At 36.3% G+C, this 16,478-nt stretch overlaps 1 protein-coding gene across 1 annotated transcript in view; it reads left to right on the forward strand.

The window, feature by feature from the left end:
- The window catches only part of LOC113239233 (laminin subunit gamma-1), a 51,861-nt gene that overhangs the window by 6,878 nt on the left and 28,505 nt on the right, over positions 1-16,478 (forward strand). The window contains exons 2-7 of the mRNA XM_026476144.1: positions 5,128-5,246; positions 5,491-5,636; positions 5,857-5,974; positions 6,121-6,304; positions 8,920-9,125; positions 9,868-9,971. Of these exons, the coding sequence (XP_026331929.1) occupies positions 5,128-5,246; positions 5,491-5,636; positions 5,857-5,974; positions 6,121-6,304; positions 8,920-9,125; positions 9,868-9,971 (877 nt within the window). The remainder of the gene's footprint in view (positions 1-5,127; positions 5,247-5,490; positions 5,637-5,856; positions 5,975-6,120; positions 6,305-8,919; positions 9,126-9,867; positions 9,972-16,478) is intronic.

Below are 16,478 nucleotides of genomic sequence, written 5' to 3' on the forward strand. Positions count from 1 at the left end.
AACACGCACTATAATGTAGTTCAAAAGAACTGATTGTTCACACATATATATGGACTTATATGTCTATCACGCGAGAATCAGGCCCCTCGCCGTTGTGTCGTCCTAAGCAAGTTTGTAGTCAGACTTCACATGCAAGTAGCGACATCTAGTAGTAGTTAGGGGAACATATCAATAAGTACATTTTTGAACAGCATTATATTGAACCATCAGTTCTTTTGAACTACATTATAGTGCGTGTTAAGCTCTTACCGGTTAAGTAAATGTCGCAGGAGTGAATGTCCTACCCTGAGCATGCGCTAAAGATAGATCGTCTATTTTGGCGGTAAAACCACCATTCAGGGCGGGGCGTCGTAAACATTTTCCGTGTTGTTAAATCTATTTCTATCAACGACTGATGTCATGTTTTACGTTACTAACTCCTGGTTATACACGTGACGCAGTTTTATATCCTGTAACCAGACAATATTTTTTTTAAACATTTATGTACCTACGTAATACTTATCATCATCCTATTTAAGAGCCAGGTTCTTGTCGGTGTAGCCTCCTCCTATCCTCACGGTTCATAGCCAGCTCCTGGACTTCTTTAGAGCTGCTCACTTTGATGTTCTTCTTTATTTGTTTAATGTAGGTACTTTATTCTTGATCTTCATCTCTTTCTTTTTCCTTATATTTTCCCCTCAATTATAATTCTCACAAATTCGTCATTACGTAACAAATGTCCAAACGTTGTCCTCCTTCTGTAGTTGTCGTATCCTTAATAATAAACTGTCTTTTTCCTAAAAAAAGAAATTTTCAGGAAAATGATAAAAACAGATTTAAAATAATAGCGACTTAGGCGACTGTCGACATAATTTGTATTATAATTACTTTTACAAAAATGACACTGGCGAAATCTTAAAAAAAAAGAAAATTGTATTTGACATGAGAAACGGTACATTAGTTTTTAACGTACACTTCTTAATTATTTTTTTAATATAGCCATTTTAATATTGTAGGTGCACTTACCATTTTTCTGCACATTGAAAACAACTAACCATGCCCATCTCATTTTCCCTGAAGTTTCACGCAACGCACATACAACTGTGGACCCCACCCCCCACTCCGTCCCTCACCCTTTGTAGGGAATCCCTTTGCCTGATATATTTGTACACGTGACACATCAAAACACATGGTGCTGGGCCTTCCATTCTGGGAACACCATATGGTCTAACATTGTATATATTACAATGAGATCATACAAAAACCTTTTTTAAATCATGCAATACAGTTCAGAGGAATTGCCTATTAAAATATGTAAGTATATTTTGCATAGTGAAAAGTTCCCAGGAATTTTTGATGAGACTGGTTACATCCGCGTGGTATGTATACGATGCTGTTGAAATCTTTCATTTAAAAATTATCGAAGGTCTCTTGTAACACTAAGCGATATTTATATTGTTCGTTATATATTCTGAACGAGGGCCTAAGACGACGTGACGCGCGAGACACGGAAGTTGCCCCATAACTTGGACACTATGTACGGACACTGTCGCAGGTCACTGCGACTGACATCTCCGGTACAAGCCCGGAAAGCTAGTACAGGATGAGCTAGACATTCTCCGGTCCCTCCAGTAGCGTAGGTTTCTGGGAACTGGAGAGATCAAAGAGGAGATTTAATAATGGATAGAGTCAACGGCTTAGCGGTGGCAACCGTTAGTTGTGCAATACGCAATGGAAAGTGAGCATGCCTACAGCTCCGGTATCTATCTGGAAAATACGAAGGGTACTTACTATACGTGCACTAGGGGAGGGCTCACCCAACGCACAAGCCTCTTGAGAATCGAATGAAGTCAGTGACAATGGTCAGTGACAACTTTGTACACTGGCTGATCTGGGGTCAGATCCTGAACTTAGAAGGTTACTGTGCACGCACGGGTTATAGTGCTTTCTCGTGTACCCTAAGCGTCAGTTGGTAGGGTCACTGTAATCAAAAGTTATATAGAAACGTAGATTGGTAACTTAAACTTTAACTAATATATAAAGAGTGGTCAATACCTCCCACTGAAATATCGGAAAGATTAACAGTAAAAGGCAAAGTTTTACTCTGCTTTAGCACAATTAGTATTCTAGTGAAACAAAAAAATATGATTATAACTTTTTTATGAAAAAACTGACGTCATAAAGTCGGGACGTCTTCTCAACGATAACTGAAATGCATATGAATGAAAAGGTTATAAACCACTATAGCCTGGACCAGGATCACGGCAATGAAATACGATACTTCGGTCCACAAAAATTTGTTTGATAGTTTGAAAGAAAAGAAAGGTAAGGCTGTAACAAGAAAAGGTAGGGTAAAACCGGGGTAGATGGCCATAGTTTTTTCTAAACGCTGTCAAAATAAAATTATAGATGTTACATTGCAAATCTTTATTTCTTATTAAACTTTGAACAATTGACTATTAATTATTCAACAGAAAAAAGGACAAATTGTCTTGAGACCATCCTTAAAATTAGTTTAAAAAAAATTACGATTGGCCGTCTCTTTCGAGGTGTCCGGGTGTGATGACCATAGGACTATGGGTAAGATGGTCAGTAATTATTTCTAAACTTAGATAGGTTTTTTACTAGGTGTTTTGTGTTTTTAAGTGCACTTTTTTCTTCATGTCGTTAAATTCTCAGTTTTCTTGAACCCAAAAGTGGCACACGACGCGACGCATTGGAGCCAGTCTCCGATGAGGCGGGTCTCATAGCAGCAGCAGTTTTAATAGCTATGAGTTCTTAGGTTTTCGCGATTGTTACACTTATGAAAAGAAACTATTTTTCCGGATTTAAATCGCGTATATTTGTTTTTCAAACAAACCAAGCTTTCGGGCCGTTTACAAGTATTGGGACATTTTCTAAGCATTAATAGCTGCTTTTAATGATTCTTTTGGAATTTGGGATGCATCTAAAACTAGTTCGAAAATAAATAAATTATTTTATTAATATTTTAGACCTTTCATCCTTTTATCCTATCGGTATAAGTAGTTACATGGCCATCTTACACCGATTTTGATTGGCCATCTGTCCTAATAATATTCAGGGAAAGGTGGCCACACATAAAATTTAAACAATAAAAAACATGTGTCGTAAAATTTTGAGCTTATAACAAAGAATTGGATGTGGACTAAGCTATAAATACAAAAATAATCCATATTTAGAAAAAATATCTTCATTGTAGTGTAAAACATATACCCTCTAAAAAATTTTAACATTAGTCAAAACAATTGACAAGGCTTTTACTTACTTTTTCTTTTTTTTGCTCAGCATATTCGCCGTACACTTGCACTTAGGGTCGTATTCCAGAACTCTACTCAATACACAAGTCAGGACTTGAGTATTGCAGTGAGCACTGAAAATCATACTCAAGTCCTTGCCATTAGGGTCGTATTTCCAGTGCTTGAAATCATACTCAAGTCTGCTCAAATCCAGACTTGAGCATCTAGAATACGACCCTAAGACACGATACGATGCGAATACTGAAACTGACCAATAACTATCGCTTCTCGTTAGCGGATCATTGAAATATTGCGATTGGCCATCTGCCCCCTATGGACATTTAACCCGGTTTTACCCTATATAAAAACACAGATACAATACTATACACTCCCTAACTTAATTACATACCGAAAAGGGCCGAGTTATATAGAACTACAGATTGGTATTAACATTAAAATTGGCACATGATAAGAATAAGAATAAGAATAAGAATAGTTTATTGCGTAAGCACCGAGACACACATGATCTTAAAATTAATACATTATTATTAACTTTAAACTAAAATACAGTACCTACAACAAAAGTTAAAACATAATTAAAAAATTATAATGATTAAAACAAAATAAAAATAAAAATAATAAGAAAAATAATTGAAAACGTAATAATAAATGCGTGTCGCGGCGCACGCAAACGGGATTTGCTCAGCTATTAGCTACAGGCTGATAGATTTCAGCCTGGAGCGCTGGTTTTCAGCAAACATGATTAGGTTGCGAACTGGTAGAAAGATCAAAATTACAGCTAATAAAAAAAATACAGCTGAACTGCTCGCTGCCGCGATTGAGTAGGTAGGCGATGGAACGAAACAAAAAGAAAATGGCGAGGCAAAGGAATTAAAGAACGATTCAAAATTTGAAACTAGTGGCCAGGAATCAGAGTAAAGGTGATAAAAAGATAGGATGACAATGTAGGGAGCCCACATTGGCACATGGAAGTCCTCAAAACGAATAATATAAGCCCAAATACAAGGTACCTGCTGTACTGTACACCGTTGAATAGTCATATCAGCTCTAGGTAACCATGACATTTTGTTTATGTTGAAATTACTCCTATGTGCCAAGTGTTATTGAAATTGGATACCTAGGAGTGGGTGAAATTCAATAAGCCGGCTTTATCCCTTAATTTGACATCCTTAGAGATGAAATATTTTCTTCAAATTTCTATGAGACTACTACTTAAGTATCCCCTTTCCAACAAATAAAAATCATCGAAATCGGTTTACAAATGTCGGAGATATCGCGTAACATACAAACAAAAAAAATGCAATCAAATTGAAAATCTTCCTCTTTTTTTGAAGTCGTTTAAAAATAGTTGTGTTTTTACATACAATTACAAAAAAAATTACATCCGTTACGGGATAACAGAGAGAGGCATTATTCATTCTATGTGTATTACTTATTAGTAAATCATCTGGAAATTTTATTCTGGTTCTGAGCTCATGATGAACATTGCGAATGCATTCACGAATCAAACGACGCTCTAAGAACGTCGGTTTCTGGATTATGTTTAGAACGTGTAGGTGGTTCCTTGTTGTCACTCTTGATTGACATTGATGACGAACATGCTAAACTCATTATCAACAACTCAACAGATGATGGTACGTCTAGATGCAATGTACCGTCTAACGTCACAATGTTCATTGTGTTGTTATCCTCGCGAATATGTGAACAGAAATATATTTACTCTAAAGGTTGCCAGATACCCATGAGCACCGGGCTCTCCGATCTCTGATTCGCGTATGTTTTTCTTTCATATGCTTTCACTTGTACAACCTGTTACGACTCCATTTTCCCCAACAGATTGAATATACTGTGACGGTTCTGAATTTCTCAGAGATGCATCCCGGGGTTCGAGAACGCAGCATTCATGGTGCAGATGGAGGCAACCAACACGTGTGGCGACCACGGCACAACGTCGTACTGCAAGCAGACCTCGGCCGGCACGTCTACCAGGTAAATAATACACAGTCAAAAACAACTGCACAGAGATTTCATTTCTATTTGATTGAGCTGTGTTGATGACTCCGGCTTCTTTCGATAGAAAAAGAGAAACACAAATGTAAAGAGTGTTAGCGACACATAGGTGACAGTCAATATTCAGCCCTGAGCATTTTCTGTTTTAGAATTATTATGATGAGACACAAGACAATGACCAAATATGATTCCTTAATATAGTTAAACAATTGTTCTTCTCCAGATCGTGTGACATCTGCCAACCCGAAGAAGTTTCCAGTTATTTCTTGACCGATCTTCATCACGAGCAGGATCAGACTTGGTGGCAGTCGGAGACCATGAAAGAGGGCATCCAGTATCCAAACCAGGTCAACTTGACCTTGCACTTAGGTCAGTTCTGCGTTGTTTTACCTCATGTCTGTTTCTAGGCAAAAAGTTAAAGTTATATCCCGAAATAAGGCGCTGTCGATATTTTAAACATATTTTGAGATGTAGTGAAACGTTTTGCCTACCGTATATTAGTGCCAAGGCATAAATATGTTGATCCTTATGTCATAACATAACGCTTGACTCGATAACGCTTCTAAATACTTGTGCCCTCGTTCGCCAGGCAAGGCATATGACATCACGTACGTCCGGATCGTGTTCTACTCACCGAGGCCTCAGAGTTTTGCTATTTACAAAAAGACTGCCGAAGACCGGCCTTGGGAACCTTTCCAGTATTTCAGGTTGGTCTTTACTAAAATGTAGAGTGATTTATAACTTTGCTTAACATGGTCCAGGATTTATGACCATCTTCTTTGTATTTTTATATAATTATAGTATACAATTGGTGTTATAAATCTATACCTGAAATTTCTCGTTATATTGATAGCGCGTCGTGCCGAGATACATACGGTGTGACGGAGCAGAAAGCGGCGGAGCTGGGAGCGGAAACGCGTGCGTTGTGCACCAGCGAGTATTCCGATATATCGCCCTTATCAGGAGGCAACGTTCTTTTCTCCACGCTTGAGGGAAGACCGTCCGCTTACACCTTCGACAGCAGTCCCGAGCTACAGGTATGTCGGGTTGTAAACGCATAACACCAGAACCGATTCCGATTATAATAAATTATGATAATTTCTAGGACTCTACCAGAGTCGCATGAAATTGTCGCCTATCACAATATTTTTTTTATATAAAAACTGTGACGGGACGTACAAGTCGTGCGCCTGATGGTAAGTGATATAGGCGTATCACATCAGTGATATATCCATAACAGTTGCAGTACCACTCACAGATTTATATCACAAAGATCTGAGGGGCACTGCCACTGCACCCGACTCCCTGAGACATAAGTTGACAAGTCGCATGTGCCTGTAATTTCACAAGCTCCCTTACAATTTGAAAAAGAATCTTTTCAAACTAAATAAGTCCCATTTTTGTTTGTTGTAAATAATAGACATTACATTGCATATGCTTATCACTGTATATATGTATCAAATGAATTATTTAAGTATTTTATAAATATAAGAGAACACACCATACTACATTAAAGAAATATATACGTAATTTATTTTAGTTTAAACGCGACACACACGTCCGGTACTCACTCGGTTTTAGGGTCCACTGAGAATCAGCGTCACAGCCTTGTCCCGGCGGTGAAATTAGCCGCCGCACACATGACATCTATTTAGTACAACAATAATGTTGACCAGCTTTGTGGTCGCATAATTATTTATTGCTAAGATTTTATTTTTAATTAATTTTATTTAGTTTTCTTTTATTGTTATTCATTTCTGTTTGTTTTAGTTTTAATTTAGTTATTTTTATTTTATTTACTTTTTATTTTTTACTGTTTATTATTGTGTTGTGGTGTTATGTAATAAATGTATTATATTCTAAATAGATAAGGTGCCAGTATTTACCTGGACGACCTGAACTTAATAATAATAATCAGTGGAAACCTACGGCGAATGATGCTATCATTGCCAAGATTTATAGCTTCATTACAGTCATCGGTGGCCATAGATGAAGCTTGAGCGAATTGATCTCCTTATTTTGGCCGTTTATTGGTGGTCACAGTGGCATGTCATGCTGATATGACTAATAAGAATTGTTTGTATTGGTGGTAATATTTACTTAAATAATAAAGCACAATCTTGCTCAAAATAGGTTATATGGATGAGGGCAAGCAAAAACGTGTTAACAAACATGACCATAGTTTTGCGAAAATATCACCTAATAGTTTTTTCATTTATTTTTGATAGTTCGTTCTAAGATTTAATTGCAAACTGATAACTTTTAATGTTGTCACATTGTTGGGATTTATTACTATGATTCCCCAAAAACAGCAAGCACAACAGCAAAAGTTTTCATTTAACAAATAACTTTTAGAACAAACTATCAAAAACGACGAAAATATCATTAGGCTCCATTTTGACATTATGATCTTGTTTGTTAACAGGTTTTGCTTATCAGCATCCATACGTTTATCCGACGCTAATCACCTTTATCTTTTTGCGTAATTGGCTTAGCACAAATGTGATTTTTTTCTTTTTTTAAATTATTTATTATACAGAAAAAACAAAAACATATTTAGTAACAAGGAAAACACAAATAAAAGGTACTGCTTATATCTAAAAAAAATTGTTCCTGCAGACCAAAATACAGGAGACAATAATTACAGTAACGGGTTTACGAGCACAGCAAAACAAAAATTATGAAAAAAAAAATATCAAAAACATTAAACTATTAAAACTATATAAATACAAACTATATAAATTAGATAAATACTTCGTACTATAATAAAATGGAAGGAATATTCGGTAAATAGTGCTTAATAACTCTCATTTTAAAAATTGCTAAAGAGTGACTTTGATTATCATGAACAGTAATGGGAAGTGCATTCCAAAATCTGACCGCATAAACAGTGAAGGAGTGAGAATTTTCTTTTATCATGTTGCTGCTTACAAAGAAAGTTGTCTTCGAAGTAAGCCAGATACGGTTATTCAATACACACTCTACAATCTTACCATAGCGGATGCAACGATAGATCACAGTTTGCGGGGTTCTTAAAGTGCAATTGCTTCATTTAGTTTCGATTGATTCAAAATTTCCTGCCAACCACAGCAATTGACATGGCGCAGTTTTGTAGCAGTAGAGCTCCTTGTGCCAGAATTCGTCCAGGGAATTACTGCCACCTTACATGTTTCTGCCGCCTAGAAGTAATATGTGCATTACTGCGTTCCGGTTGTGAAGGGTAATGGTGCTGGTGAAATTATAAGCACATGAGACTTATCAACTTATGTCTCTGGGTGATGGGCGCAGTGGCAGTGTCCGTCGGATCTTTATGTTTTAAAACTCTACGTGGCATTGCAACTGTTATGGCCAGGCGTGTCGCTTACCATCAGGCGCACGACTTGTTCGTCCCGGCACTTGGTATCGTAAAAGTCTCAAACTAGGAAATTCCCTGTACTATGATTACCAGAGCACCGGAATTCACTCTAGGGCTCTTCCCAGAGCTCAGAGAACTCGGAGCAGCACTTATTTAGAAAAGTTAATTTCCCAAATCGGTCTTACCGGTAATCGAAACCGCGACCACCTCATCCAGTGCAAACCGAGGTTGTCAAATCAAATTTCTTGGATAAGTCAGGGCCCCTTCGATATTGAGCTATGTTTGTTTTCGACACAGGAATGGGTGACAGCAACTGATCTGCGTATTTCGCTCGACCGACTGAATACGTTCGGAGACGAGATCTTCGGCGACGTGCAGGTGCTGCAGTCATATTGGTACGCGATCGCTGACGTGGCGGTGGGCGCCCGATGCAAGTGCAACGGACACGCTTCTATTTGCAACACGCTCGACATGCCGGACGGCTCTAAATCAAGGAGTTGCAAGTGAGTCTTCCGTTATTACTACATCACCATGTTAGAATGTATCTACCGAAAATATACAATATGTTACTTTACCGTGAAACGGCTAATGGTAAACGATCATTTGTTTCAATGGCAAAGAAATAGGTTTAACTAGTTAAAAACGGCAACCAATCACAAACTCGAATTTTTTTTTCCGAAATAACGGTTGTTCAAATTTTCATTGCACCGAAAACCGAATTATAACGAAACCGTTGTTCTTTCAGGATATGTTGGATGTTTATCGCAAAGACACGATTAGGTACGGTTAGGTTAGATTAAGTTAGGTTTAAAAAAATATTTTCCTCTCAAAATTACTTTTGAGTTTATGAAGATTCGAGCAAAAGTTATTTCTGGAAAATGTCATTTCGAACTACTAGGTAACCGTTAAAAACATTTTTATAAATATCAAGTCACGGGACAAACAAGTCGTGCGCCCGAAGGTAAGCTACACGCCTGTCCATAACAGTTCTTTAAATGGGAAAGATCTGAGGGGCACTGCCACTGCGCCCATCACCCTGAAACATAAGTTGACAAGTCCCATGTGCCTGTAATTTCACCAGCACCCTTACCCTTCAAAACCGGAACACAATAATGCTTGGCGGCAGAAATAGATAAGGTGGCAGTACTTCCCTGGACGAACTCTTTCACAAGGAGCTCTACTGCTACTGAACATAGTTCGTATAGGATTTATAAGAAGCTATAAAATTATTGTGAAATGTTTTAGATGCGAGCACAACACCGCTGGTCGCGACTGCGAACGCTGTCTGGATTTCTACAACGACGCTCCGTGGGGCCGCGCCTCTGCTACCAACGCACACGAGTGCAAAGGTTAGAGGGATACGATTATTGCAGTCTGTGGACTTTTTCGTACTAGCTCTTTCAAAGCAGCTTATCGCAAAGCGATAAAGTAAACGTATTACCGGTTTCAAGCGGAGTTGCGGAACGCTGCATTGAAATTGCGGGTGTAATTCAGACTAACGTATTTGCTAAGTGAAATTTGCTATGCGCGATAATTATTTGTTCTGCACTTTATGTAACATCTCCTAGCTCTTTTCTTGCCTACATTTGAAATTGTATAGCTGTGCGAATTCAAAATACCGGCAAAAGCAAAAGTAAAACCGGTCCTCTGAAAATCAGCGACACAAGCTAATCTAAGAGTGGTTTCACACCGCGACGTTTAGCAGCGATTCAAACGTGCGATAGCAACGCTACACTTGCGAGTTAAAGGGGATTGCATCTATGTAAACGCGCGATTGAATCCATACAAACGTGTACTGCATCACTCGCACAGTCGCTTATGTTGAATCATTATGCACATTGTTTTGTTTTGTTAATTGTCAACCTAAAAGTGAAATAAATAAATTACTTAATTAATTTGAAACGTGAATAGCGTTTGTATCGCGTTTCGCATCGCTGCTTAAGTCGCACGTGTGCGTTTCAAACTACGAGATGCAAAACAATTTTGCTGCCGAGCGAAACACACAAAGGTAGACGATTAGCTACGGCATCGCAGCTAAGAGTCGTGTGTAAGCTCTAAGCTGTGCAATCATTGACTTATAATTTTATAGACCGTAGATCTATGAATCTGTTGTATTAGCTGAATGGATCATTTCAGACGCACATGTGTCATTATTGTTCTTTACATTTTAAAAATGTCTCTTTAGACGTTTTTTTACACTTGTTTTTATATATTCTTTTTTTGCGTATGTGTTGTGGCGTCCCAGTAAATGCTTTCTATTCTAATACAAGTACATTTTTGTGAATCGTTTCTGCTCAGGGTAGAACTACCTACCTTGGCACCTACACTGCTGGACACATAATTCGAGCTACCCCACATTTTTTATTCTTTAAGGGCTATAATAATAGTCGTTTGTTATGCAAGGCTGCAAATTTGTTGTTTGACACGAGTACTTGTATAGAAACCTGATCAAATGAAGGAGTCTAAGACTGAATTCAATAATCTTAGTACAGAGTACTAAAAAAACCGACCTCAAAAGTACGTGGAATTACGTCTATTTGCTAAGTTTCATTGCAATATCCCCTAGTTCGCCACTATACAGGACTTGATACTGGAGATAATGAAAATAGGTTCTCACTACGACACTACTCAAAGTATATCGAGAGAAAAACGCCTTGAATTGGAGAAATAGCAAAATCAACTAAATAATTGCTAAAAGTAATTGCTCCTAAATTAAAGTTAGGGGTTATTTATAAAAATGAATCTTCATGCGTGAACAGCCACCCTTCGAGGTGGATGATTTTCTTCAAAATGAAATGGGACCACTATGGAATACTATGGAATATTACTATGGAAGTACTCCCTTTCTAACAAAAAAGAATCATGAAAATCGGTTCACAAATACCGGAGTTACCACGTAACATACATGCAAAAAAAAAGAACATACAGTCGAATTGAGCTCCTCCTCCTTTTTTGAATTCGGTTAAAAATAGAATCCTGAGCGTGGCGAGGGCAAGCAACTAGACACTTAATAAGGCGAGGAAAATGATAGACGAAATAAAAAAGGTAGAACTGTAACAAATCAGCTTCATTGATTCATACAGCAAGACGGGTACATTAAAATAATTTAATAAACAAAATTAGTTATCGTTGTCAATTTAATGTCAACAATAATAAGAATAAAATATACCAACAGATTTATATTACATAAATAATGTACGACAAATCACGTAGTTGAACGTCTCATTGTCTTTTTTTTCATCGAAAGAAAAAGTTAGGTGCACCACAGTCTATCGTCAAGATCGAATTAAAAAATGTAGATTTCTAATGAGAAAGAAATCCTTGCCGAGCTAGTGAGGTGAAATCATTGACTTACAAATAAATGGACGACGGGTCTAATACAAAAACCACGAAAAAAATGTCCCAAGTCAACCTATTCGAAATTTAAATTGTAATGTCATCGCAGTATCGCGCTGTCAGTCGAACCAATGAAGACTAAAGCGGAGTTTGGCGCTCTGTATACGATTTTAGCGCCTTACAAGTGCGGACACTTTTTAGCGCGGACCCGACGTCCATATAATTGTAAGTCAATGGGTGAAACAGTATTTTATACAATCATTGCAAAACGAAGGTTCTTACCGTACCGTGTTACTCGGCAAATCCTCGTGGCCTAAGTAATAGATACGAGGTTTTAAGACTTAAATCAAATCAAATCAAATCAAATCATTTTATTCGTCATCATGGGTAGGTACATTTGATAACATTTATTTTATGGTCGCCATGACGTACCATCAAGGCATACGAATTATACTATTATTATTAATTATACTTGTCCAATACTTCCAAATAATAATAATAATAAAATAACACTAATAATTATCATTAAATAGTGACAAACCACTGATTATAGGCTTCCTCACCTTCGCAGGACCAAGTCTTAAAATGTACAACAGTTAGGACATCAAAACAAAAGTAATTTAATTAAGATAATAATCAATATAAATAAATCATTGTCATACAGTCACGTTCGTCTCAATAATAAATAATAAATTAATTAATGTGACATTAGTTAGCAAAATGTATAAAATGATTTTTCAATTAAATACTCAAATAATGTGCGTTTAAATTCCGCGAAATTTTCATTCTGCCTTAACTGTAATGGCAATTTATTATAGATTTTTGGTGCCATTGCAATTATACTCTTCTCAAATAGTGACGTTTTACAATTATGTAATGATTGCATACAACAGTTTTTCCACGAGTAAATTAAAATAATGAAACACAATCAATATTTAATGTATATTTTGTTAACAATCCACGACAACAAGCTCAAATGAAAGTCAAACAAACGCCAAAAACAAAAAACCAAAGAAATAAGAAGTGCCGTGATTGGCCAAGTACCGCTTAAATTTTTACTAATCAAGACGCAGTAGGGCGTTTGAGTAGCGTCATAGTTAAAGGGTTCTCTTTTGCCAAATGGTTGCGCTTTTGCATGTACCTGTTATGTAACAAGTTGAGATATTATTTTTTTTATAACATTAAGTGACGTTACGAACAAGTCGTGCGCCTGATGGTAAGTTACACGCCTGTCCATAACAGTTACGGTGCCACTAAGAGCTTTCAATTGCAAAGATCTGAATTGCACTACCACTGCGCCCGTCACCCTGAGACATAAGTTGACAAGTCCCATGTGCCTGTAATTTCACCAGCACCTAAAGATTAATTAATTAATTAATTAATTCAAAACCGCAACACAGTAATGCTAACATTGCTGCTTAGTCGCTGGTATTTAGTCCAGTCGGATCGCAGGAATAACAACACACTAGTATAGGGTAATTGTCAACAAGCTTACAGAATCCGTTCAGTGAATAATAAACTTAAAACAATGATAAATAAATTTTAGAATCAAAAGTCATGAACAGTAAAGTACAGTATCAAAAGATTAAAAGATGTTTTGTAAAAAAATATTTAGTTTTTCAATAACTACGAATAATTTTTTTAAATCACTAAATGCGTTTCGGTAGTCTGTTAAAATACATGAACATCATGGTAGCAATGATACAATGAATCATGATATTCAATAAAATATATTATACTCCGTATATCCAACTTTTATAATACGATGTCACCCTAATAACGCATGCAGTAGTAATTACGCAATTCCAGGCAATATCTCTAAGTTGATATGGCGTAAGGGTCTGTTATCGCCTGGCCATGAGGGCCAGCTATAAACAAACCGCTTAGATAAACAGGTGCACCTATAACCCTTAGATAAGAGAACAATGCTTCCACGTCTATTCTAATTATCTATTTCTAAACAGTTTGTAATAAACACATTCCATTATACTCTGGAGAATATTTTTTTAAACGACTTGAAAAAAGGAGAAGGTCAATTCGGTTATTAGTAGTCCGAAATGATATTTTCTAGAAATAACGCTTGCTCGAATTTTCATAACATCGAAAATAATTTTGAAAGGAAAATGTTTTTTCTTTTAAACCTAACTTAACCTAATCTAACCGAACCTAATCGTATCTTTGTGATAAACGTTCAATATATCGTCGCTGGAAAGCAATAATGCTGTAACCCGCAATACCTGCAAAAATACTTTATTTACATAATCCTGTTTTTTCTGCTTCGATTGGTCCGGGTCTCATGTCTCTAAAATGAGAAATAAACTCTGGACAACATAATTTTTTAACACTTTTTCTGATTAAGGAATTTTAAAACGATTTAACCCACATAAAATCCAGTGTTTTTTGCGAAATGTGCGTCATATCAAGAACACGTAATTAAATTTTTCTGTGTTTTGTGTGTTGTGTTTGTTTTCCCTAATATTAAAATTGTACCACTTACAGCATTTCCTTGGGTGTTGTTAAGTACGAACAATGTGATTTACAGCGTTTTAAAGGTGCGTGTTTTAACAGTGCAATGGGGGTTACGATATTTAAAAACAAATACAAATAAGTACAGAACTTCTCCTTACGTCATTTTATCATTTCCTCTCTTAATGACATCGCGACTTACAGCAATATTTAGAGACTGCGCATGCAGCAGTGAGGGTACTTGTGTGTATTGTCCGAGGTTCTATAGCAAAATATAGCAAAGTATTTTTTCAATTATTATTAAAAATATTATTTATTTTCATTATTTTCTTTTATTATTTATTATATTTAAGCTCATTTATTTATTCAGACCATAAGAATCAGAAATAAACTACGTAGGACTCGTAAATACTATGCGTTTAAATTATAGCGAAATTTACTCAAAACAGCATGATCACAGTGATTTTATGCGACTGAGAAATTCTACAAAGTTAAAAGTTATTGTGACATGTAGGTATATTAATATGTTTAGGTGATTATTATTCAATCCGTCACTAAAACGGATTTATATACAATATTGCAAACAAGCCTTTTCTGGTTATATACATATATCTCTCGCCGTTCTCCCATCGGGGCAGGCAGATAAATGTTTATACCTGTAGTGCGATTTCGTCTTTTCATGGAGTTTTTTCTCACTTCACATTACAGTAACCATCATCATTTATTCAGTAAACTCTTGTATCACAAAATCTTATTTCTAGATAGCATGAACCCTGGCACAACCAGTAACACAGATTATGTCATAATAGTTACTATCAACAGTCTAAATGACTGTAGGTATGTTAAGTCATGCGTACCACAAAGTTTAATTATTAATAAAATAGATACGCGTATAAAATATATTCTACACATGCTAACAAATATAAAACACAAATAATGTCACAAAAAAGAAGAAAATGCCTAGGTGAGCTGAAAGAAAACAAAGAAACAATTTTCTGTCGACTCACGTTATGCTACTAGATCAAAGCAATCTAAGACTGAAATTTTAAATAACAAATTACTACGGCCATCAGACGTTTCGAATAAATTGTAATCTAATCCAATGTTTATTATTATTTTAATGTGCAACAATCTTCCACCGAGACTAATTTAACCAGATTCAATGCCACAAACTGCATCAAGAAGCTCCGTGACATGTCACCAAAACATATGCAACACGCCAAACTCAAAACTAGTCTCTACAAAAGCTTATGATCTGACGCCCACGCTTAGAAACACAAAAAATCTTGAAATAAAAGTATGTTTTAAATGTTGTAAATAGAACACGTATATTATATATACGATATACATTTTTCAAATCGCTTTAATTTAAGTAAAATGAACCGTAGTACGGAGAAAATGTGAATTCGAATTGAGGTAGTACTGAGTCGACTACGTCTCGAATTTATAATCAGATAATGTATGACAATCGCGAAAGTTTAAGTCAGTGTCCAGAGTTTGGTGACCATCGCCGTGTTTGGTCGTCTGTTGAATGCTAAGGATCTTATAACACACGTATTATCGCTACGCGTTGTTCAGCGAAATTTTCGCTCAAATAACCTTGCTGTTTCTTACAACAGGTATAACCAACGTGACCATATGTCTCGCTTTTAAGTTTGTGTCCCGCTGTCCCCAAAACAGGATACACGTGACAATATATTTAATAATCTCAGTACGTGTCAGTACGAGTAAGTTTAAGAGTAATAACCAAAATTCTATTGTCTATCTGTATTGAATTGAAATCACCTAAACTCAGTACAGAGTAATAAATAATCTCAGTACAGAGTACTAAAAAAACCGACCTCAAAAGTACGTGGAATTACATCTATTTGCCGGATTCATCCCCTAGTTCGCCATTATACGGAACTTGACACAGGAGATAACAAAAATCGGTTCGCACTACTCAAAGTATATTGAGAGAGAAAAACGCCTTGAATAGGAGAATAGCAAAATCAACCATTAAAATAATTGCTCCTTATAATAAAATTTAGGTGCTATTTATAAAAATGAATCTT

This window comes from Hyposmocoma kahamanoa, unplaced genomic scaffold (assembly GCF_003589595.1).
Source record: "Hyposmocoma kahamanoa isolate Upper Pololo Valley unplaced genomic scaffold, ASM358959v1 99702, whole genome shotgun sequence".
Lineage (NCBI taxonomy): Eukaryota > Metazoa > Arthropoda > Insecta > Lepidoptera > Cosmopterigidae > Hyposmocoma > Hyposmocoma kahamanoa.